This window comes from Prorops nasuta, unplaced genomic scaffold (assembly GCF_024137725.1).
Source record: "Prorops nasuta isolate Cenicafe-Biocafe unplaced genomic scaffold, Cenicafe_Pnas_1.2 PNAS00003, whole genome shotgun sequence".
NCBI lineage: Eukaryota > Metazoa > Arthropoda > Insecta > Hymenoptera > Bethylidae > Prorops > Prorops nasuta.
In genome coordinates this window covers 8,654,658-8,680,285 of record NW_027116800.1, presented here as the reverse complement: position 1 = coordinate 8,680,285, position 25,628 = coordinate 8,654,658, and the positions used below count along the sequence as shown (strand labels likewise).

The 25,628-nt window shown below is 34.5% G+C and overlaps 1 protein-coding gene across 3 annotated transcripts in view; it reads right to left on the bottom strand.

Annotated features, from left to right (window-relative positions):
• The window catches only part of alpha-Catr (alpha-catenin related), a 56,532-nt gene that overhangs the window by 7,861 nt on the left and 23,043 nt on the right, over nt 1-25,628 (bottom strand). For all 3 annotated transcript variants that reach the window (XM_066724886.1, XM_066724885.1, XM_066724887.1), the window contains exons 2-3: nt 11,975-12,164; nt 2,307-2,584 (exon numbers count right to left, since the gene is read on the bottom strand). In XM_066724886.1, the coding sequence (XP_066580983.1) occupies nt 2,307-2,584; nt 11,975-12,164 (468 nt within the window). The remainder of the gene's footprint in view (nt 1-2,306; nt 2,585-11,974; nt 12,165-25,628) is intronic.

The following is a 25,628-nucleotide window of genomic DNA, read 5'->3' as shown; positions in this document are numbered from 1 at the left end:
GAGAGGGAAAAGGATTAATTAGTAAAGCGGTAATTGGAACGAGTAATAATCGATATGTCAAAAGCACTCGATAATAAAATTTGATAGATTAATGTGTTATATGCATATATTATGAGAAAGCCTACGTGACTACTGTTTGAGGGCATATTTAGGATTTATAGAGTCAAATCGGCTCCTTCATAGCTTTAGTATTAAGATAAGCTATTGATGGAAAGAGAAATGTGTGGCGGGAGACTGTATAACTGCTTTTCTGCAAGATTCTGATAGAAAACATAGCTATACGAATTTTTTTGTCGCATGAGTTCTAATGGTTTTGAAGTGAGTTCTTTCAGAATCTGTCATTATTTCTTATCTATCTCAACGTATTTTTTCAATATTACCGCCTAAATATTAAAAAACGCGAAAATTTCTAGATTATTTTTCAATCACCTGTATAATTTTAGTCAGAAAAATGCGGTTTGTTTTGTAATGAAATTTAGAAAAACGCGGGTGGCATACAAATATTTACTTTGTAGTCCACAAGGCCAAATAAAAAAATTCAATATGACGTACCCAATATGGCGGCGATTTTGTAAGAAAATGGTAATTTTTCGCTTCTTTTCGATATTTTCAATTATTTCAAGGTAGATACTGGCAATTATTATTGAAAAATTGGTATTCCTGTTGTTGGAAAGTGTTACTTTTGTTTTGAAGGCCTGGAGTTAAATCAAACTTATTTTTGTTTTTAAATTTTAACTGTTTTTAGGCAGTTTTTGTATGTTTCAAATGACGTCCCACCATGTTGGATTTACCACTTTTAATTTGGCCAATTTCGGTTCACAGATTAGTAATTAGCATATCGAATAATATGATATAAAATTTGAATATGCATCAGTTTCTGTGATAAAATATACAAACACCCCCGCAAGAAACAGTTAAATTTAAAAACCAAAATTAATTTCACTTAGCTTCATGCATTCTAATTGAAAGTAACACTTTCCAACAACAGAAATACCAATTTGTGAATAATATTTGCCAGTATCTACCTTCAAATAATTGAAAATGTCAGAAAAAAGCGAAAAATTACCATTTTCTTACATAATCGTCGGAATATCGGATAAACTATATTGAATTTTTCTAATTAGTTTAATAGACTAAGTACACACACATCTTTATGCCACCCGATTCTGTTTCAGTATAATAAAACCTCATTTACCAACCTAAAATTGCAGGTAATTGAAAAATAATAGAAGAACTTTCACGTTTTTCAAGATTTAAACTGTAATATCGAAAAAATACGTAGAGATAGATAAAAAACAATCGAAGATTCTGAAAGAGTATATTCCAAAACCATAAGAACATATGCAAAAAAACGATCCGTAGCTGTTTTCTATTACATTCAGTAATGCAAAAATAAGAAAAAATTTATGCCGTTTTAATTGGGCAAAAATGGGTTAATTTGTTATTTATCTTTAAAATAAAAACAACGAGATTTACAGGATACAAGGATCCTTGAGACATTTGCCTTTGACCGCTGCAAGCACGGCGAGGACACACGCGCACGCGTTTTCCACTGGAAACATTCACTATGGTATATACATACGCTACTTATCAGGATATCAATGTGCAGTGTGTGCTGAAAGTAAAAGTTTTTATCTTCGTAAGAATTCGCCTGATAAGTAGCGTATGTATATACCATAGTGAATGTTTCCAGTGGAAAACGCGTGCGCGTGTGTCCTCGCCGTGCTTGCAGCGGTCAAAGGCAAATGTCTCAAGGATCCTTGTATCCTGTAAATCTCGTTGTTTTTATTTTAAAGATGAATAACAAATTAAATAAAAGTTCAGTTGAATGATTAGATATAGCCATATAATAAATGTATATCACTGTCGAATCAGTAGATTATAAAGTTTTGAATATTGGTCACAGACCAATTACGAGGGGTGCAATAACAGTGTTACGATAAGCAATCGATAGACAAAGGAAGTGTATGGTTGGGGAATGCTACAAGCCTGTTGCAAACTTATGGAATATGCCAGCCGTAGAACAGTTACGAGGGATGCAATAACAGTATGCAGGAGATAGCAACTGATAAAGAAAGGAAATGTGTGATTAGCGAATGCTGCAAGCTTGGTTCAAGCTTGTACAGTATATATGCTGAAGTTAGAAAAATTCTAAAGGGTACATTGATACTATTTTAAACGAGTGATCGAGAGATTAAAGAAATATATGGTGGAAGAAAGCTGCAAGCTTGTGGAGTTTGATACTTGTAAAACAGTTCCAAGGATTGATTTTAATTAAAGGTATATATATTGTTTGGCCAAATTACCTGACGGTCACCAGTCAGATGAGCGAGCTCGACCATTTCTGCACCAAATTGGCTGAATGCTTTGACGAACTCGGTGAAATTTGAAACACTTTCAAGACGTCCAAGGCTACGCGCGACCTTATCCTTAGCCAATAGCAACTGCTTCACCACGACTATGTCAGCTAACAGCAAAACTCTCGTTACGGAGCCCAATAAGCACCTAGCTGCTCTCACCACAGATCCACGATCAGCCAGGCTGTCCTCCATCGCGCATTCGCATAATTTTTCGATTGCACCACCTAGAAATTCGAAACAAAACCATACACAATTTTAATATTGATGATTATCTTTATTAATCCAATCAAAACATTTTCAAGCAGTTCGCTCGCTTTTCTTGTTGCAACACTATCCGTATAATTTATCAGGCAACACCTACATGCTATTATACTTCAAAATATTGCTTTGCATTAATTAATTTAACGATGCTGTCTTAATATAAAGACGTTATTATGTTACTTATGAAACCTTGCAACTATATGTACAAGTACTATTTAGTGACTCTACAGTTTCTCTGCTAGCACTGCTTTGTAAACTGAATCCCAGTTTCTCTTTCATTAGGAAACGTCGAGTATCGTATAACGCGCGTCTACGATATACTGTACTTCCAAGTAATGAGTATCAATTATACATTTTATATGTAAGAAGTGAAATTGAAATATTTGTATTTATTGGTTTTTGGAATTATAGCAGAAATACGCAAATAAACTTATGGTTACTGTTGAATCTACTATAATGGTCAGTCAATTAAGATATTTATAAAAGTATCTTCAATTTATTGTTTCTCTTTAAATTATGACTATGCGAGAACACAAATTACATTTAAAGTAAGATAAAGTAGATATTTAGCATTGTTACTTGTTTTTTACTCTTTGTCCTTGTGATTGTCCCATTTTATTCCGTTTTACTCGAAAACCACACTGCACAGTAGGGAATAGAAAAGTCTTTGTCTGGACTTTTGCCCAAACGATTATTTTCTATTATGCCTCGTCATTATTTACTGTTAGGTTTAAATTTTGAGAAGCCACGTATCTACAAAAGTGCTCAGGATTATTTATCGTTATTGTATAGTATCTTGCAGTTGATTCTATTTGTGATACGCTACAACTTGTAATTCTTATATATAGCTTTCATTTGTTACTTTTTCGAAGAGTAAAAATTCAAAGAAATAAAAGAAAATAGAAATGAAGAGCCAGAAGAGAAATGTTTAATGAAGCATCAGGAGATAGCGGTTTCTTGGATGATGATCGGTCTGGATAGCACAGGCCGATGACTAACGAACCGAAAGAACAGATAGCTTGATAGATTTTCCCTATACTCATAGATTTCCATTCAGTTCTTTGTTCCTTTTTTACCATATCTCTGAAAACTCTAAAAAATATAATTTTTAACAATGTAAACTATAGATGTGGAATAATTGTATAATTTAGCTCGATAAATATAGTATTTATAGAAAAACTTTTATATCTTTCTCATAAGAACGAAAGTCTATTAAATATTGAATGAAAAGGAGTTATATATAGAGTAACCTGTTCAGCTGCCTTAACAGAGAAACCTTATGATTCTTTATGCAGATCGAGTATCAAGGTGCAAGTGTGCACCTTGACCCAATGCAATGAAGATTCAATATAATTCTATCCACATTTTCCGAATACTCTTATATAGATTTAAATATTACATGTTTATAACTCGAAGAACATTAATGCGAAGAGAGATTAATTGGGAGGTAAAACAAGGACCGTAAAGTTTAGAAATTTCGCTACAACTTTTTGCGTATATGATAGTTCAACTTCGACATAAAATAGGAGAATACTTGAAGCGGAGATGTAGAGAAGGTAAGAAGTTTACCTCTTGGAAATTTCTACATGGCAGCTTTGACGTGGCTGCATCTGCAACGCTGTCTGAGCTATAGTAATTGGAAAAATTGCATAAAAATTGTAAAAGAGAATGCCTCTTTCAACACAGCAGTTTCACAAATCCCTATGAAAGGTGTGAGCATCAACCGTTCACAATTCATCTTTTAACTGCGACTTCGTTTTGCCTTCTCTATATTTTTTGCAAGTAAAATCAGAACTGTCAATATTTCAAAAGCTTTCCCAGACAGTGAACTTTTATCAAGTGATATGACGAAGAATTCTACAAATTTTAACCTTTAAATCTATAGTCTAACAAAATTATTTCATCTGGAATAAAGCATATTTCTAATATTTCTTATAAATTCATCATTCGTCAAAAGTTGATATGAAAATCATCTTTATAATTATGCGGAGAATAAATTAAATTGAATGATGTATTCGACTAATACTAAATAAAGGAAGAAGTATTATAAGAATTTTTATCGTAGCTTATAGTATTATATCATAGCATAATGTTTTATTCTAATAATATTTTTGATCCGGGTAGTAAGTTCAGCCAGTAAAAATATATCTGGAGCAGTGATGGAAAAATTGCCATAAAAGTTTATTGCAATATTGTGCACCGTACTAACGAATTTGTTATGGCTTGGAAAAGGTATGCTGGAATAATTTGGTATAAAGTTGTTGGAAAATATGAACGTTCTGGCAGGTAGCAGGCATCTATCGATGAATAGAGGAGAGTGTAGAGTATAGATTATAGGATTACAGAAATGGAGGGATGTATCGTGAAACCGCAATACAGGCGCAATGCGTATAACCCAAGTGCGGCTGAAGCCATTCTCGATTCTTCATTGTTACCATGGAAGGCGCATCACGACCGATTATTGCGAGGGATAGCGGTCCAGCTGGGACAATACGCCTAGTCCATTAAATCTCATTCTCATTAAATAACAATAATAGGCTGCTGAACGCTTTGCTGGATAACCTATTAAACCTAAAAACACAGACAGCCTTTAGAGTACAAACAATACTCTTTTACATATATTGTCTAAAAAGTGAAATTTTTCAATTATAATATATTTTAGTCTTTGTAAGTCATTTGTTTATTGAAAATATCACTCGCAAACCTGTTTTGGGCTCCTTAATTCATAATGATAATTGTTCAAGCATAAACATTTGTGATTTTCCTTTTCCGATTAATTTTATTTTGTTTAAACGGGGTACACACAAATATTGCAGTAACATATGCTTCTCAAAAGTTTCGTCACACTGCCTTAACTCGTATGATATTCACTTGTATTCAATAAATTCCTATATATACATATATATACATGCATACTTCAGCTATCCGATCACAACAAATCAGGCGTTTCGAAGTTAACCTATACATAGGCACATGTCAAATTCGAATTCGCATTCTATACGTTTAAATGCTTGTTAACTATTGTAGGTTCAATGTTACAGCTAATTTACTGATGTTAATATTTATTTGATGTGCATAAAAACAGCAGTATTTAAATGGATGTTCGTTAAAATTAATTGTATTTCTTTTAATTATTGAAGTTTTTATTAATCACATAGCTGTACATATTTATTTTCATTAAAATTAATTAAATACATTAATTTATATGTATTTTATATACCAGAAGCATAACATAATTTTGAAATTTGTTTTGGACTCTTTAACTCATAATAAAAGTTATATTCTCAACGCCATGTTCAATTTATATACTGTTTAATATTAGCTTCATGTACATCATGATGCAGTAGTATTTTAATTGATGATTCTCGAAATGAAATAGATTGATCAAACTCTTAAAGTTTGTATTTCACGCAGAGGCTTAAAATTTTGATGTTAATAAAAGTTTTTTGCCAGTTGACTCGACCTGGTCTTGAGAAGTGGCTGGGATAAAAATAGGCGTACCAGTGTCTATCGAGTGGGCAAGACTGTGAAAGAAGTTATCGTTGACGTTGATCGATGCAGTTATTAGTGGCCGGCAGCACGGCCACCCAAAAGAAACTAAAGATCTCCAATTCAGCGCAACGTCCTACACAGCTTTGATCACTTTCCCCTTTATTTCTCTTTCTACGTTTTTTTCCTTTCTAACTTTTGTCTCTTCTCCACTCGCCTCATTCACCACCTCATTTTATTGTCTACCAATTGCAATCTGCTGAACAAAACTTCAAATTCACTCTTATCCCCTGTACACATGTATAGAATCTGGAAGAATTTTCTTTCACTGAAGATCCTTTCAAATCATTCTATTGTAGGAAAATGTTTTAGGAAAAGTAAACTTTTTAAGTTGATTTTTCGAACAAAACTTTCTTTTGTATCCAAATGACGTCACACAGGGAAAAGTTATCGTTAAGCATGTCAATGCCAGATTTCACTGCTTCCTTCTATCTTGTTTCCATTAACACGGTTGGCTTTGTCCGTGAATACTCAAAGTCCGCGAAACACAGTGCTATTTTCGAGAAAACTGCACGAAGTGCCAAAGCTTTCCATGCAACGCCACGTTTCGTATTGTTTCACTACTTTCGAGGGTGCAGCGATGCTTTTGCCCCTGAAGAACCTGCTACGATAGTCACCACATGCTGAAAAGCTTTCTGCTGATTCATGCTCCCTTGTCAATTGCTCCTACATCTCTTTTTTAAAACTTCTATTCTCACAAAATCTTACTCCTGTTACCCATCTTCTTCGTCAAACTAAATTTCATATAACCTCTATCAGTAAATGCAAAGTAAATATTTTCGAAAATTTCTCAAAGTCTATACTATAGGAAAGTTTATTTATGTTTCTTATCTCTATTTAGAGAACTTGAAGCTGCGTGCGAAAACTATATATAATTTATAATCAATTTTATAATATTACCATGTGCGAAAAGTCACCGTTGACCAATATCAATGCTTTTAGTAGCAGTTTGTGCATATGTATATAACTCGAAGCAAAAGTTAATGTGAAATAATTAAGCATGGATGATTTGTGCTTGTATAATTAGCAATTGTTTTAACGTGGCTTTTGGAACGCCAAGCCGTAAATCTGCTCGATTATGGTGCGATATTAATTATAGAAGAGATTTCATCCCACGGAATATACATCACGCATTTGGATGGTCTGACCTGTATCGGACTGAAACTACTCCCTACAATATTGGAATTTGCGCGAATTCCATTTCATCATTTAAAATCCTCGTCATTCATCGACTTCCTTCAGTAATTCAAATATTAATCATTTTCAGAGCGATGCAGGACAATCTTAGCTCTAATGAAATTTTTCTAAAATTAAAAAATTGCTGTATTAGACTATTAATCAATGCAATACTTCTAATATTTTATTTGGTAGACCTAAATTTCTTTTATATTTGCTGGTATAATGTATTTATTGGTTATTCGATGCTCTTCGTCTAGATTTTATAAAATCAGATCAAGCGTCTGGGTTTGGCACATTTGATGTTTATAGCAGAGTAAAGGACAATTCCTGGTAAAAGTCCAAGGGCAGGATAGGAGTGTGAAAGATTTGGTGACCTTTATGAAAGAGCACTTAAAGAAATATGTCGCGTGTATATCACGCTATTCACAAAACTGAAATGATAAAGCTTTCGGTATAGGCATCGAAACCGCTCTCTAACCGAATCAACGAATTTCTTTAAATGTTGGGCTATTTTTAAAAAACTGTTGTACTTTAAATATGTCACCCAGTCAAATATTTCAAAACATGTGATTAGGCTAATCTAAACGTTACGCATTGCGTGATACATCTCGATACAATCGCCCCTTATGTTCTTTAAAATAAAATATTTCCATGTTAAGAACAAAATCTCGCTAATTTTGTCATTATATATATATCATTAACAAAAAAATTAAATAGCTTAAATTTATTTTGAAATCAATTTGTCAAAATAACCTTCTTTCATCGAGAATCGATACTTTCAATGTTCTTCCAAATTTGCATGAAATAAGATTTTAGAATATTATGAAACTTAAGGCATTTCACAACTCATCAATAGAGTCGATTACATATAATAATAATAGGTCTTCGATAAAACTCTTCGTCAAAATGAGTTAGTTTTGCAAAGTTCCGACAGGTTCCCTTAACGAATCTGAAATTAAATTTCCAAGATTGCGTAGAACAGCAATAATAGAATCGTATTCTTAAATCTCCTACCTTAAACCTCCCATAAAACTTTAACGGACGACAAATTACTTTTTTCAGTTTCGAACAAATTAGCTTTTCCAAGGAAATTCGTTTATCAAGATCCATGAAAAATGATAAGAGAATTTGAAGTTTAATTGAAATCATTTTTTGTTCGCTAAGAATTTTTGCTGTATATAGCATATTATTTCAGTAATGGCAGTTTATAGATTTCGATGAAAGATTAATTTGAATGGTACGTAGATCTTTTATGAATAGAATTGATAAATATTTCAAGGTTCCCTTTAAAAATTGCTTTATTCTTATAGAGACGAAAAGTGGGTCATCGTGTCAATTTTAGTAAAATGACGATTAGGCAAACCTAAGACACACCCTTAGCTCCACACCTAAATTCTCGTCCAATAATTATAATAGGTGAAAGTGGCAAGTTTTCGATAGTCTATATATATATATATATATATATATGCATTAAGAACACGAATAGTCTAAAATTCCCGCCGAAGGAAAAAACCTATTGAAAATTCAAGGTTGACTTTGGGAATTGCTAAACTTGTGAATAGTAAGATTGGGGGAAAGTGGGTCACTGCGTCAGTTGTTGCAAAAAAGACGATTATAGATAAGCCTAAAGCACATCCTTGTATGCAAATTCCACGATGAAAACATTGATCTCACACGTTCAGTAAATTGAAACGCGATAAATTCTTCAAGGTTTCAACTGAAAACGCTTAAATGCTTTAAGAATGGATACTAAAAGTGGGTCATCGCGTCAGTTCCTGCACTAGGAACGATTAGGCAAGCCAGAAACACACCCTAGCACGAAGATTCTACGATAAAATCACTTCTTACACGCTGATAAGCTATTCTCTACTGATAATTAAAGGTTACAGAGCTTTCTGTATACGTGAAAAGCTCTCTATTTTCTTCTAAAACTATATACCATTCCTATATTTGGATGCTACTTTAACCTATTCTAACTGCATTTTTAATCAGCCAACTGACACATTTAGCTTTTAATTTACATACTCAAGTGGCGAAGCTCTAAAAAAACTCATAAGGTTGAGAGTACATGTAACGAAGACCTAATCAAACGGCTAAATTTGGGTATAGACACGCGAAAGAAATCAATTACCGTAAATTGTACGAAATTGATTAAAATGTTTAAAATTTATTCGTTTCAATGTCGTGCGAAAATTCGAGGATTTTGATAAAATTATCTCCTTGGGTAAAATAATCAAACGGATTCCGATACTCGTGATATTGTCTTTTTCAACAGGAACGTATGTAAAGTGTCAAATGAATTTTTTAATTAACGCAGCACATTATCTTTAATCGAAATACCAAAGATGGAGGTATAAGTCCACCAAACTGCAGAACTCTCGTAACTGTCAAACGCATTAGAAGTTTATGACGTCCAAGTGCTCAAAGCATAAAGCACTTATCAGATAATAGAAGTCAACGTCAAACTATCAGACCTCATCGAACAGATAATAAACGACGATAGCTGATGAGAGCGGTATATTAATCAAAAATTAATTTTATAATACACGTGTTTTCTGTGTGATTGATCTAGATATATGAAAAATATTTTTCATGAATGGACTGCAGAGAAATGAAGTACTTAGAATATATATACATATAAGGACGTTGAGTAGATATTAAGCTCATTTGTGTTTTCTTCCGTTTCGAGTTTATTGGCTTAAAGTTGTGAACCCATTTAGGCCAGTAATTTATGCAAAGTCATAATTTCGCCAATGTCGTAGTGCAATATGTACTCGAGTTGGCGTGGCTGGTGCTTGGGCGGTGACTTGACTGCTCTGGGATCACCTGAAACTTTTAATGGCTTCGAGCATACAAGACCAGTCGCGTAAACGTTAAACAGCTCATGATTCCAGCGATATTTTGAAAAGTTTTAATTTCTGAATTCTCACCTGCGTCGTGACACTTTTTCTATTTGAAACCATTAAAAAATAATTCGCCAGCATTTTTTCATAACATTTATGAGAGAAACTTATCCGGAATATTCAGCTTTTGCTTAGAATTTTTCTTATTGCAAGGGGAGATGATACACCGTGATATTCTCTTATCTCTTTAAAATTAAATTTACCTTTTGATCCACCCCTCGGCCAAATGAATTTCCTTCGGTTCATTTGCAGAATTTATTCGATTCAAGAGTTACTTATCTGTGACTAATAGGACAGGATACTAATCGGATCAGACCAGGCATTCGAGTAAACCAAAGTGCCTCATAGATAGTTTGGATGAAACTTCGCTAGTTTACTTTTTGGCAAGTTTCAGAAAAAGCGACAAAGGCTATTTGGGATCCTCTTTTTCACATCTTCTTCTATTTCTAGGTAAGAATAAAGTTTTAGAGTACACGGTGGTCCTGCTAAAACTTCTTTTTTCTAGTATAATGAAGAGCAGTTACGAAACTCTGTCTCTAAAACACTCTCCTGTCATTAGAAAGATTCAGTTATTTCAGGTAGCTCAACATTTTTCGATCTCCCAATGAAATACTATGATCTCCATGAAATTGCTAGAATATATAATACCTAATTGGTGGCTACATAAAAAATTATTATACCAATTTTGTTTAGCTCCCTCAATGCCTAAGAGTAAAGAACAGTTTTAAAACAGATATTGCAGAAATGGATTATTTACTATAATTGCAACAATAATAGACAAACAGAATAAAGAGTGAAATCGGAATTGGGTCAGTTAAGCATTTTCAAGGTCATAATCCAAAAATGATAATTATAATATATACATTATGCGAACTTGGTGAAAATAATACGAACAGACATGTTAGACTTTTAAGCAATTATGAGTTTGCACTAGTATTTTTTCACCAGTAAGTAATAAAGTTTCTGAAGTGTTTCAGAGAGTTAAGAAGTCTGCAAAGCATGTTGCTCGAGACGAGTTGACAGCAACCTGACCTCTGAGCAGTCTTGCCATAATCGAAATGGAGTGATAAGGTGAAGCAAGAAGGTTAAGTATACCAAAACCTCCTTCTATATGCGTCTATTCATCCAGAAACTCGAAAACTTTGCTATCGAAACTCAAACTATGCTTCCACCCTGGCCTTAAATCTTCCAAACTCGAGTGAATTCATTGATCGACCCGAATCTTTTCGAATAATATTTACGCTGCCTGCATCTCATCGAGTTTCTGTCCACCAATGATAAGTTCATAAAGTCAAGTGTCCATGTAATAACCGAGCCGGATTTCGAAAAATGACGTAGCGTAAAAACTCGCACTGCTGCTTTTTCAGATAAAAATACCCCACTGAAGACTCTCTTGGAAAAATATTTACGATCCTTGAGTACGTCTCACAAGCACACGGCTTGTTTTCCCATCAGAATCGCAACGGGTTCATGAGCATATAGTTCGTAAACAGTTACTTCAGCAAGGTTGAATTTCCCAGTTGCAAATTCGCAGCGGATTTCTTTGTATCTCCATGCACGAAGAGAAAAAAATGTTTGTCGGCTGAAAACTGTACCATTGGATTTTCTCCAGAGACGTAAATACATTTCGGTATCACGCAAAAGCATGAAACTGCCAATTGTGCGAGATGAAAATATTAAATATTAAATTGGAAGCAAAAGAGGAAAGAATGATTGATTTACCAGCGACTCTGGCCTCCTTGCAGGCCTCGTACATATCCTGCTTGATTTCTGGGTTGTCGTCGGCGATGGTTTCGCCGACGGTGACGAATCTCTCGACGGCCAAATTGACAGCTTGCCCGACCCTGGCGACCGCCCTGAGGCTTCGATCCGAGCATAACGGCCGTTCTCCGTGTGACACCAGTGTTGAAATCTGTAAGCACGACGAAAAATTACGATTAAAATAACCTTCGTAAAGACTTCCCATTTGCATTCCGGTAGTTCGGTTTAAACTAAAATTTCCTCGTTAAACATTCGTTGCTTCGTTTTTTCTTAAAAGCTTCCATCATTTTTTTAAGCGAGCTAGCTCTACCTGCGCTGCAGCATGTGTATGAGTTTTGAATGCGATACGAAGTTAAAGTGGCAAAGCAACGCGATAAAAAGTATTAGCGAGTAGAACTTTAGTCCAGTTCGCGCTTTATTGCATATACTAAACACAGGCAATCATCAGCTTCAGCAATTTTAAAGTGTTATTAAAGAGGAAGGCGGGTGTTTTTTCGTATAATTCGTATCGCGAGACGACTTGAATATGGTAGCTTGATCGTAGTAAGTGATCCGTTCGTAAGCCACGTGAGAATTACCTTTGTTTTAAACTAGTAGGAAGGTATGTGGAATGGAAACTAAGAGATTGCAGTTTCAAATGAAAGTGTTAGCATGTAATGGCTTTCTTTTTTTACATAAAATGCTTTGCGAGACACCAATAGCAAGTTGGTCTTAGAGAGTGATTCGTTCATAAACCATGTAATGATTACTTTGTTTCAAGTTGGAAGGGAGAGGAATTTGAACGATTCGGATAAAATACATGGGCTAAATGAAATGTTAAGTAGAATAGAAAATAAGGGATTGCTGTTTGAAATGAAAGTGTTCGAGTTGGGTGGTCCTTCTTTTTTACATAAAATGCATTATTAGACTTTAAAAGCAAGCTGATCTGAGAAAGTGATTCGTTCACAATCCACCTAAGAATTATTCTGTTTTAAGCTAAAAGGAAGACGAATCTGAACGATCCGGATAAGACACATGGAATAAATGAAATGTTAAGTAGAATAGAAAATAAGGGATCGCAACTTGGATTGAAAGTGCTAAGGAGGAAGTGAGGGTGTTTTTGACGAAGTAATATATATATAGTACATATATAGTGCAACGAGAAACTTGAATAGCGGGATGTGCAGGCTGATGGCAAAATGCTCCGTTCATAAGCCCCGTGAAAATTACTTTGTTTCAAATTGAAAGAAAAAAAAGAGCTTGAAGGATTCGTCAAATAAGACTCATGGATGGTGCGAATGAACAGCTGTTATTCTATAATATAGAAATAAGTAATCGTATAATTTGAAAGACGGGACGTTAAATGCAAAACCATGATAAAATTACCACTACAATTCGAGCAGGATTCTCTCATGTTACAGACGAAAGTTTGCTTGTTGACGTTAATGCAATTTCCAGCACGATTCGAATTGCATATTAGTCGATTAAACGATACTGTTCGTGAAAACTGTGATATATTAAACGGTCTCTGACAGCTAGAATTACTCGAGCTTTTTTTTTTTTTTGTTAAATATTGGGGAAATTGAGAAGAAGATGACGAAGAGGGGAGAGAAGAAGAAGAAGAAGAAGAAAAAAATGGTCGAACAAAAGGAGTTATATATGAATGGGTCGCGAATAATGGGCCCTGAAAGGAGTTTTGCTGGAAAAGCGTAGAGAATTAAGATGCGTTGCCACGATACTTGTATGACTCCAGCGAGTTTTCTTGACAATTAGGGGAGCTGCTTTTTCAGCCGGTTTTCAATGAGCAGATGCGCGCGAATAAACGCGACTGCTTCGTGCACGAAAAACAACAAGCCCCATTCTTCACCTGATTTCAGCGTGTTCACGCACACACGTATCTCTCTAGCTCTACATGATAACGCGCCCGTGTACACTTTAAAGAGACGTATCTCTCTTTGTTCGAATTCACATTTTGCGCTATACATATTTCACGTACACTTTTTATCGCTCCTAATGGAAGCCGTAGAAACGCATGATTTTTCATCCTTCTCGCTCTCACGCTCCTCGTTCCATTCAACAATTTATCTCTTGCTTTTTTCAATTGAAAATATAAGTATTGTGAAAATGAGCATAGACAACCTCGATATTTTAAAGCTCACTTTTTTAAAATTCGTTTAATACAGAAATAGATTTCATTATTTGACTGCAGGAAAAGCTTTTTAACAGATATTACAGATTAGGTTGTACCATAAAGTAGCTGAAAATTTTATAGACATTGCAGTGGTTGTAGTTAGTTTTCACAGTCTGAAATAAATATGTGATTATTGGAATCGTCTGGTGGGGATGATAGAAATATCCTGTTAAAATTCTTGAAAATCCATGAATTTATACATTTTATTGTTGTAGTACTGATGCGTTTTATCATTCTTTTTTTCATACTTTATCCAAGAATTTCACTATAAATGCACGTAGCACAGAGAGAATGTCGCTTTAAACCTGAATACTTCAATAATACTGAGTGTATGACCCTATGGATTTCATAAAATGTTATTTCACCCTGGAAAATTACACCTAGCTTCTGATCACGCAAGGGTCATTACTGCGACTGAGATCTGGACGATGGTAATCACGCTCAGACTTTTAATTACGAATACCATCTGAATACAGAATTAAACCATAATTTTATGAATATCGATAGATTGAAAGTGGAGAAACGTATTTGTAGACTACATATATATATATATGTATGATTTAAACAATTTTCATAAAGTTATTACTTTCCGAGATAATAATGTTGTCACTCATTAATTCATTTGAGTAAGTCTAACATAAACCTTCGTATTAACTTATATTAGAAATTAAAAATACCAATTTCCTATCACATCTTATAAGAATTCTTATTTTTAATAAGTCCTCCGACACTGCATAAAATCATCCCCGGGGATTTGAAAGGAATAGGAAAATAGAATCTCTCCGTTGAAAATACCAGTTCTTCTTCTTTGACAAGACTTTTGTTATGCAAAAATCTACCGGAATAAGCATACAGCTTATATATTCAAATTGCTTTGATCTGTGCAACAAAAAGACGATATTCCAAGATTAATCCAAGCTTTAAAGCAGAATTGTATAAATCTCAATGCTTACTTTGGAAAGGATTGTAAGGCCGCGAAGGAGAAGCTTTAACTTTTCAAAACGAAATAATAAATATAAATATGTTCGTTATGAGAAGTTTGCAGCTATTTGTTCACCGTGGTAAATATAGTCTATTTCTATCGACTGTCAACGAACGAATATCCATATAAATTAATTTCATCTCTGTTGTAATACCAAGACTGAAATTTCAAATTCAATTACACTGTGAGTACTTTGAGAGTTGTACATGCAATTGATTGATTGATATATAGCTTGGCCTAGATTAATAATATCGCTTGCCAATATCAATATCGATGGTTATTAGTAATAGTATTCTAATGGATTTCCGGATTAAAAAAAAAACTACCAACTGTTTTAAATAGAATAATTGATGGCATCGGAATAAAACTGGTAGTTCTCCGGTTAATTTTCTGGATAAAAAAGGAATATTGATTAAAGGACGGAGAATTTACAGAGTTAAAAGTGTCACAGCAAATGTGAAATAGGTGCAGGGCCAGAAGTAGTTGGTATAGCGAAGCCAAAAAGAGAGGATACGTGGGAGAGTTAATTAGCGAGCTTGAGTCTCTCGAGAGGAGCACCTATTGGCACGTGCACGATCTTTGACGCCAACCCCGATAGTTTCCCTTGACTCCCGGGAAGAGGGAAAGTATCAAGCGATTAATCGTCGTGCACCGCGGGAGAACACAGTTTGACCTGCCACTTTGTAAAAGATGCATGAGCTCCTTCTACCTTCACGCTTTTCACGCCTCCCCGACCTTTCCACCTTCCACTCCTTCCTTCTCCTTTTCCTTTACCAAACAACGTTGCCTCGGATGGCAAAAAATCCGAGAAAATTATTCACGCGAAACCTAGAAGAATTATTGAAGAATTCGTAAAAATTAAAATCAATCGATTTTGCCTTGAAATTGTAGGACACTCTCGTTTTTACGCCTTGCATCCCTTGACTTCCGGGAAGAGGGAAAGTATCAAACGCTTATAAGAGACCCTGGGTTGACCTGCTACTTACTTTACAAAAAATGCATGAGCTCTTTCTATCTCCGCACTTTTCAGCTCTCCCTGCGACCTTTTCCAAATTCACTCCTTTCACCTTGCTAAACCACGTTGCCTTCCGTGCCAATTTCTATTTCCTTTCTCCACTTCGCTCGTGGACCGCAAAAAATCAAAGAAAATTGTCCACCAGCCGAAAAGAATATTATTCTACAGTCTCATAGAAAATCGTTGATATTACATTTTCATCCAATTTGTAAAACCTCGACCATTAAATTGCAGTACTCCTTTGTTTTTACGTAGGGGAAACCCGGGTAAAATGGGGTACCGGGTTAAAACAAGGACCCATTAATATAACATAAACTACATTTCTGATTCAGTCATTAATGAAGGTATGTAATGGTGCCACATGAAGATATTTGTCAGCAAAAATTTGTAAACATTGGCGCTTGATTACTTTCCAAACGCTTTATTTTTCATTTTTGCACATAATTCTTCAAAGTTTCCGATAATTTCGAAGTGTTCAGTACAAAATCTGGACTAATGGAGTAAATTTTCACTTAAGTCACTTAATTTGTAATATTTTTAACTATAATTTCGTTAGTCGTATTTTTAATTTACATACGATATATGTCTGTATAATATTTAAATACACTTTGTATGCAGGTTAAGGGGCAAAACCGTACGGGGTAAAATCGGACCTCATACCTTCATTAATGACTGAATCAGGAATATAATTTTTGTTATATTAATGGGTTCTTGTTTTACCCTGGTACCCTATTTTACCTGGGTTTCCCCTAATAAATGTATTTATTGTAAAGAAATATGCGCATTAACAAAATTACAAGAAGGATGGGTACAATGCATAAAAAATTTAAAATGGACTCATGAAGGATGAACTGACTAGAAAATTGAAAATTTACATAACTTCTCATGTAATACATGCTAAGTCTGTATCAGTTTTTTGTATCCAATTTGAATCCGTGGAGTACCCTATTTTACCCATGGGTCGGGGTAAAACCGTAAATTGTTATGTTTTTTTTTTAAATTATATATAAGATTTGATTGATAAAAAATAAAAATAATTATTTAATTTTGTGTCACCACTTTAAATAAGGTTTATATTAAATCAAAGTCGTTTTATTTTCAATTTTTTTTTAATAATAACCTAAATATAAGCCTTTATCTTCAAGGGTGCCGTTTTACCCCGGTCTCCCCTATCATCCTTTCTCAACTTCCGGAAAAAGAGAAAGTATTAAATGACCCCGGTTTGACCTTTCACTTTGCAAAAATTCGTGATATCCTTCTACCTTCACGCTATTTGCGTCTTTTCGACCTTTTTACTTTTTAACCCTCCTACCTTCTAATTTACACTCCTTTCACCCTGCATATCAAATCACGCCGCCTTTTGCACCAATCTCTACTCCCTCTTTCTACTTTTCTCGAACTACGAAAACATCAAAGAGAGCTGTTTAGTAGCTGATAAGAGTCATCTTAGAAATCTTCGAAATTACATTTTAATCCGATTTGAACAGCCTTGAGCTACAGTTTGCAAGAGGCTAAATTGTATGTACTAATCAGAGGGTAAATATACGAAACGTGTAACGGAACGATCGATAGATTAGATTGAGTTGGCACTAAAATGTGAAGAAACTAAGTAGCTTTCCGAGAAGTGAAAGGAACGTATTGTGAGAGAATAAATGAAAAATTGTACACGAGTGTTAGTGAGATGTTGTTTCGATGCAACTGGCTTGGTTTGGAGAAGAAGAAAAGAGGAGAAAAAGGAACCGACGACTTCGATTAAAGTTTCTTAATGGAAGCGTTCGAAATTTGGAATAAGTTGTGAATTGTTTGGTGTGTGCTCTGTTTAACAGGGGAAGAAAAAAATATTCTCGATCGAACGATCGACGCTTGTTGAAAATGGATTTACTGTTCAATTAGCTGTCACTGAGTGTTCCTGCATTGGCTAGCAAACGATTGCGAATGCGAAGCCGAGGACGAGTGTTCGACGTTGATTAGTGGTGCTACCCACTCTATAGCTGAAGAATAGGCAAAACACTGATGATCCAACTAGAGCCAATTCAGCCTGTGTTCGTGCCAAATGCTACTTTCATACACTCTACCCTTTTTGCACCTATCATTTTCCAATTCGTTGTCGTCCGCCTTTCAATGCTTGACCTATTCCTTTGAAATTCTCTATTCCTTCTTTCAAATTAGTTTGTCCAACCCTTCCCTATTTGCCATAAAAAAATGTCAGCAAAAATAGCACTCCTCGAAATTTGATGAAAATGACTTTTCCAGGCTACAAAATTCATGTATATATATTGCACTGTTTTTCAAATATCATTTTAATTAACCAACTGCATTAAATTGATCAAATAACGTGGAAAATTTTTTAAATAAAACTTCCTACATTTCAGTTCATTATATTGATGTACATATTGATCAATGAGTTTCTCAATTATATATTTATTAATTCATTGAATATAACATGTATACACTACTTTCTCTTTATATATACAATTAATTAATAATGATTTCAAATATACAGATACTTTGCAAAAATAATCAGAAATCCTCATTTCGATATTTCTCGCCGTTAATAAATTTCGATTTAATTAAGAAGGCGTGGCTAAATGAAAAAGTATGAAAAAGAGATGAATCAGCGTTATTAAAGAATGTTAATTTAATTACTGGATTAAAGTGACAGGTGCTCTGGAAAACTAATAGCAGTTCGGGTGTGTATTGTTAGCCATTGTGTAACTAAAATAGCACATCTCGTTACGAGGGAGCATAACGCGAAGTCCATTTTGAAGGTTGGGCGGTGCTTGTATCACGCGACTAGCGGAAATTACCGACGGATGGAGCGGAACTGATAGAACGCTTTTCCCCGGAAGGATTATCTTCTAAATATTTCAAGTTAGCGGTGAAACGACAATTCGTTCAGCTATATTTATAAAAAAAGCTCTCTACGTAAATTCATCCAACCAAACACGACTGATACATAAAACAGCTAAATTTTTGTTAGAAAAAACAAGTTTTTCATCGATCGTTTTTTCCTTGTAATAGCTGCAATGCAAGATGGGTTTACACTGGCAAAATATTTGATTAATTGGAGTAAAAAGTTTAACGCGGGGTAAACGTTATCACTGGTAAGGAAAATGTAATTAGTTTATCCAGGCTAATTAATTGGTGAAAAATTGCGGGTTCCAAGAAAGCATTTAATGTAAGCTGAGTCGATTTCACTGCAATTGACTCCTTCTGGCACAATTGCTATTAACTTGGTCGCCTGAGTAAAATCATTTGAATCGCTTTGATCCATTTGAAGAAATAGCATCTCTCTGATTGTATTAAAATCGCCTGGCTACTGCTACACCAGGGTGATTATCAGGCCGAATATATCAATCGGTCTGATCAAATGCAAACGCATCAATCACTAACGCAATTATCCAACCATTTTTTCTCCTAATAGTATAGCAATTATCCAATTGTCAATAAATTCAAGTATAACATATTAGGTGGAAAATCTCTCTTCAAATTTTCAAACTTTTTTGTGTTCTCTTATTAAGAAATATTAAGATAAATTAACATATATATGTGTATTCTTCGGTGCGACTCAATCACCAATAAGAATATCATTAGCCGAAATTACAATTTTTCTTAACATACCGTTGCATAAAACTCAACAATTTCACACCAGCTCCAGATTTTCCCATAGATTATGCATTGTTATTTACTCTCGATTCAAATTAACCAACACTATCCAGTTTATCGTTCGTTTACATAACTCGCCAAATATTTATCACCAATAATGTTTCACAATTAGTATAGGAACTTTCATCAGAGTTAACGAATATTGCATTATATTCATGCGAAAAACGTTTCACATCGAGTAATGTGATTATATGATTTATGGAATAATTTTGTTAAAAGCGAGATTTTCCTTTTTGGAAAATTGAAGCACACCCCCTGTTTTATTTTTCAAGGTAGAAAAGCGTGTTTTATAAACGAGTTAAAACAGGTGACGATGCTTGCAAGAAAATTAAATTCGCAAGTTTCATAAGGGTCCAGGCTTCATATAACAGTGTAGAGTATACACAAAACTTGAGTCACCAGCACAAGTATCTCCACACGAGATGGCTCATATTGATCGATTCAATTATTTCCTTTGACGTTCATTTCCAAAATTGAATATATTAGCAAATTTTGCGAATCAATTTTATTAATAAGTTTACGTTGAATATATTCTATTGACACACACACACACACACACATATATTACACTGGATATGCCCAAGAGGTACAGCTGTAGTTTCTTGAAGCATGCAGATGAAAAGAAACTAAAATTAAAGCTACGTCTGTGATCGCAGAGAGCTAATAATATGCACCGGAAAAGCCATAACTGTGCTGTATCTTTCTTTTTCAATTCCTGCTAAAATTTTATTATATAGATACAGTTTTAGTGTTATACCAGCAAAACACTTCAGTACCATAGCGATAAAGCTATAGATATATGTGGGTGAGTTTGAAGAAAATGTAATGGTTTGGTGCGGAAGAAGGGGGAGGGAGGTGTTAGAAGCTGGTAGGAAGGGGGCTAGGGGAGCCATAGAACGACAAAATAGGAATTCAGGCTGAGCAGACTATGAATTTCATCATGGATAAAAAGATTTATAGTTGAGAAGGTCCACAGCTAGGATCTAGTTTTAGGGTTAATTCGACCGTAGAAAAGAAAAGTCCCGAATTGTGTGAGTGGGATGAGCAAAAATTTCTCGGATAAACAAATTTGGGTCTCTCTCTCTCTCTCTTTCTCTCGTTCTAAATGTTCCCTTTCCTTTCCTTGCACCTCGCTTTATCGTCCAGGACATAAATGCATTACCAACCCGCTACACGACTTGTAAACAACTCTCTCTCTCTCTCTCTCTCTCTCTCCGTATATATATATATATATATATTATATATATGTAAGCGTGCATGCGTGTTTATCAGATAGGAGTAACAGTGACCTCCTCGAACCGGAATATTCATTGTACTACTATCTTGTGAATGAGAAACAGCTAATAAAGTTTAAGCAAATTAATCGAGTAAAATTATTCAGTTACAAGTAATATTATATCATGTTACTGTATGATGCAACAAAAATAGTCTACAAATTATTTTGTTTAATTTAATAATAAATTTCAATTATGTATTTAAAAAAATATGTAATATTTTAAATAAAAAAACTTTTGAAAGCAAAATGAATAATTAATCTAGTGCAAATACTCTATATCGTGAACTCAATATTTTGTAAAAGCAAAAGAAAAGGCTTGGATAAACGATTTTTGGGGAGATTAAGGTCACAGGAAAATGAAATTTGCAGGTCCCACAGCGAGCTGGGATTCTGGAAGCGTATAATTTGGTCCGGTAACGAGTTTTTTAATCTAAAAGTAGAGAGGGTGAAGGTAGGTTTGGAGAGGAAGGATATAACTTTAGCTTTTTTTTGCATGGTTTGGATGGCCTTGACTGCGAAATGAATTCATCGGTTGGTGAAGTTTGATGCTTGCCCATCGTATGACCCGTTCCGGTTAACAATGTTGCTACGACAACAAACATAAAGCAGGCCGGGTTAACGTAATCCGTTTATCCGTGATTGGATTCCGGCCGATTCCGTAGGTATGCCTCGAAGACTGCACTTGCCGCAGCTGAACGTTCACCATGCAGCTGCAATTCTCCTCAATAATTCCATTAAATTCTTCATTCCGCTCAACGCCTCTTTCCAACACCGAACTCCATACTACTTAATAATCGCACGCGATATTAAATTTCTTATTACTCTGATACGTTGATTTGTAACATAATACTGTGACAATTTTAATACAATCAAAATATCGCGAAACAAACGTACTTCTAGCTCTCTCTTTCCTTCCCTCTTTATATATATATATTTGATAAGACTTGGCAAGTTTTTTTTAATTTCACTTTTAATGAACGTACACTATTTGACGTTTCGAAGAAAAAAAAATTATATCACGTTTGAATGCTTCGAAGAATATTATTAAAATCTTTGTTCTTCGTGCCAACAGAGTTTAAAGCATGTAATATATATAGTATCACAAAATGTTTAGCGAAACGTTTCATTACTTTCCTTTTCCTATTACTCTGAGCAATATTAAGTTTACAAAGAATAGGAGCATTTAATATGCAGAAAGATTATTCCTTAATTAAATTTATATGCATTGCATAATGTTATACCATTTCAATTACTTTAATTATATTATAATTATATGAATAGTGTGTACGATTCGGATTTTTGTATGAATTTAAGGCGTATATTGTTTAAGCTTCGCACACCAATTTCAGTATATAGAAAGGTTAGCCATTAAAAAAGGATTTAATAGATCGAGCCCATTAGATTCCCTGCATTCTACCAGTAATGTAATTGTTTGTGTTACTATACTCCATGCAAATTGCTCCTACTTGTAACTGGAGTACTCAAAGCTGAATGAACAAGTTTTCAGGCGTGTTGGACCGATCTGAAGACCATTTCCCAATTAAAGTTATTTAATTTAGCAGTTCGCGTCATGCTTTATTCATTTTGAACAATTGTAAATTTTGTATACAATATGGATAAGAGAAACTGATGCTCAATATGGATGGAAAGCGAAAGTAACGTCGAATGAATGAAAGATTTGAAAATTGAATACACCTGATGGATGCTGAATTATTTACATTCGGACAATTGCAAATAGTACAAATGATTATATTTTTAAGTCTCAATTAAAAATCTATTTAGACTTATAAATTCTTGATACTTTGCTATATATAGTAGTATATTACTAAACTGTACAGGAACGACCCAAGTGAATATTTCAGAGACCTTAGAAAATGTTTGATTAAAACCCAGATTAAAAAGTGATACAAGAGTTTCCCTTACATAAATTTTAGTATAGCATTAAATAAGTGATGTATTAAATTGTAAAGGGAAATTGGTGGAGATTGGAGGCATAAATAAAGAAACGTAGGATAAAATTGAAGGTAAATGTTTAGTTACGAGTTCACTTGAGAGTTTTTACTGGCTAGCGATCTACCTTAGAGAAATTACATTGTGCCAGAGTAACACGCTTCTCTCATTATTAATGGTCGACAGTTATTCCAGTCGAGTCACTGGAATGCCAATAAAGATTCTTCCGGCACACAAGCGACCATTCTCGCTCGACATAACCGGAAGTATATATAAATCGCCGCTTTAAGCAAGCATTTCCTTAAAAAAAATACATAATTTTTTACGTAACGCATTCCAAGAGTTTACGGAGAATGACAAAGCTCGCCGGTCTTTCCCTGAAAAATTCCACGTTGCTCCAGTTGGGTTTTAAGCTTATAGCATTTTTATTCTCAATATTATTTTCAACCCCAAGAGAGTAAATTTGCAAGAGTAAAATATCGATGATATCTGGCGAAAAGACTGATCTTGCTGACAAATTTCAATGTATTTAGTAGATCCGGCTTACGTCAGCGCTATTTTACGTGCAATTTATCCGCTGAGACATGGTAGCGAGACTGGAACGATTTAAAGTGTCGATAATTTAGTCGGTGGAAAGGTGGATTGTAAAATGCTGAAAGATTCAGTCAAGGTTTACGAACGTGCGAATGAACCGTAAAGTCTTCTGAGAACTCGTGTCTTCCGCTATTTCACAAACAACCTAATCACTTCATTTCCACGAAATTGGATAATTACAGCTTAAAACTGGAAAAGGATAACAATATTTCAAATGCGATATCTGATCAAATATTAATTCTACATATTTTTATGTCAGGATTCATTAAAATTTCGTTGTACATCAGCAATCCTGAAGCTAAAGTCAAAGGCACGATGTTAATTTGCAGTTTGAGTTTAATTGGTACAACGTCATTGCGAGATTCTTTTATAATTTATGATAACCCTAAGGAAATGGTCCTGAAGGACGGATCGGATATGGTAAATATATAAAACTGATTAAAATATCGTTCACGTGGTGTAGCATTTGAGTTATGGATGTAGCACGTGCCATATTTCCGATGTGACGATGAATTATTCATAAAACCGAATGATCTTCTTTATAGACTCACGAAAGTAGAAAATACACACAGGTAGAGTAGCGAATTTTCTATATCAAGCGATGGTTTGTTAGATAAACCCAGCTCGTCTTTTTTGCTTCCCTCGTAAATTCCACTCCTAGCTTTCCCTAAAAATCTACCAACTTTACTCTATATGCGTTTCATGACTCATTATGATATTATTAACGTAGCAGGGGACCTTAATTTTTTTTTCATAAATATTCTGGTACTAAATGTAAATAAATGTGGGGGTAGCAGGGTCGGGCTGTGCATTCAGCACGGTACCTTCGGAAATCAGGAAAGAAAATCAGAGTCACAGGAAATTAGAACATAATAATTTAAATAGAGCACACACACATATATATATAGTGTCAAAAATGTTTCTGAAACATTCCAACGTGTCAAATTCAGTCCGTGAACATTTTAGGAATGTTTCCGACGCTATATGTATGCAATAAAAGAGTGTGCTAACGATCGGTGATTCTGCCCAGTAGTCCTGCATAATTTTACAGAACCGTTTTCAGATCTTTACAGATAAACCAGAGAGGAATGGCATAAACATTATACCTACATATGCTTTGAATGCGGAATAGGCCGAGTAAAGCAATTAAGAGACTAATTAGTCTCAGCTTATTGTAATTTACACAGAGGACAAGACAGTCCACCTATTATATCGCACTGAGTAATTATCGTTTAATGATTATACAAATTTCCACACACGAAGGCTTCAGAAACATTTAAAAATATCCCCATCCTTATTTTTATCACTCTCCTATTTATTTTGAAATGATAAGAGCGTAAAATATTTTAGGATAAGAATAATTGTTGAATAATATAGTTATAGTGTTAGAGGAGGGTAAAGCGAAATTTTGATAGGCATTACTTTAAAGCCTGGGCTCATTTGATGCTTGGGTCGTGTGTACTCTCTTCCATCGCACTCAGCGCTCACCTTCAACCCCTCGAGCCCTCTCGTTTTAGGGAGGATTTTCAGCCTCGGGGTAACTGCCTATCGCCACCACATTCCCTTCTTCTTCTTCTTCTTCTTCTTCCTCCTTCTTCTTCGCCCACCCAACTCCTATTTCACCCCCACCCTGTTTCAACATCTTTCTGCCGTGTCAAAGAAAATCCAGAGCTTTTTATACCTGGATCGCGATGCATGAACAAAAAAAGAATTAGCTAATTCATTTATCCCATCACTTATCGTTCGAAGATAAACGGTATCTCCGATTATCCTGAGCTTAAAAGATAAATACTAATTCGCGCTTGTCACATATTCGCCTAAAATTATTCATAAATTATTTTTCATTTTCAAAGATACGTTGACTTAATTCTATCAATAATAAAATACGAGAATCTATAAAATATTTGTAGTGCTAATAGCAGCATTGTTTCACGTTTATAACAATAATGTGTAACAGCTACA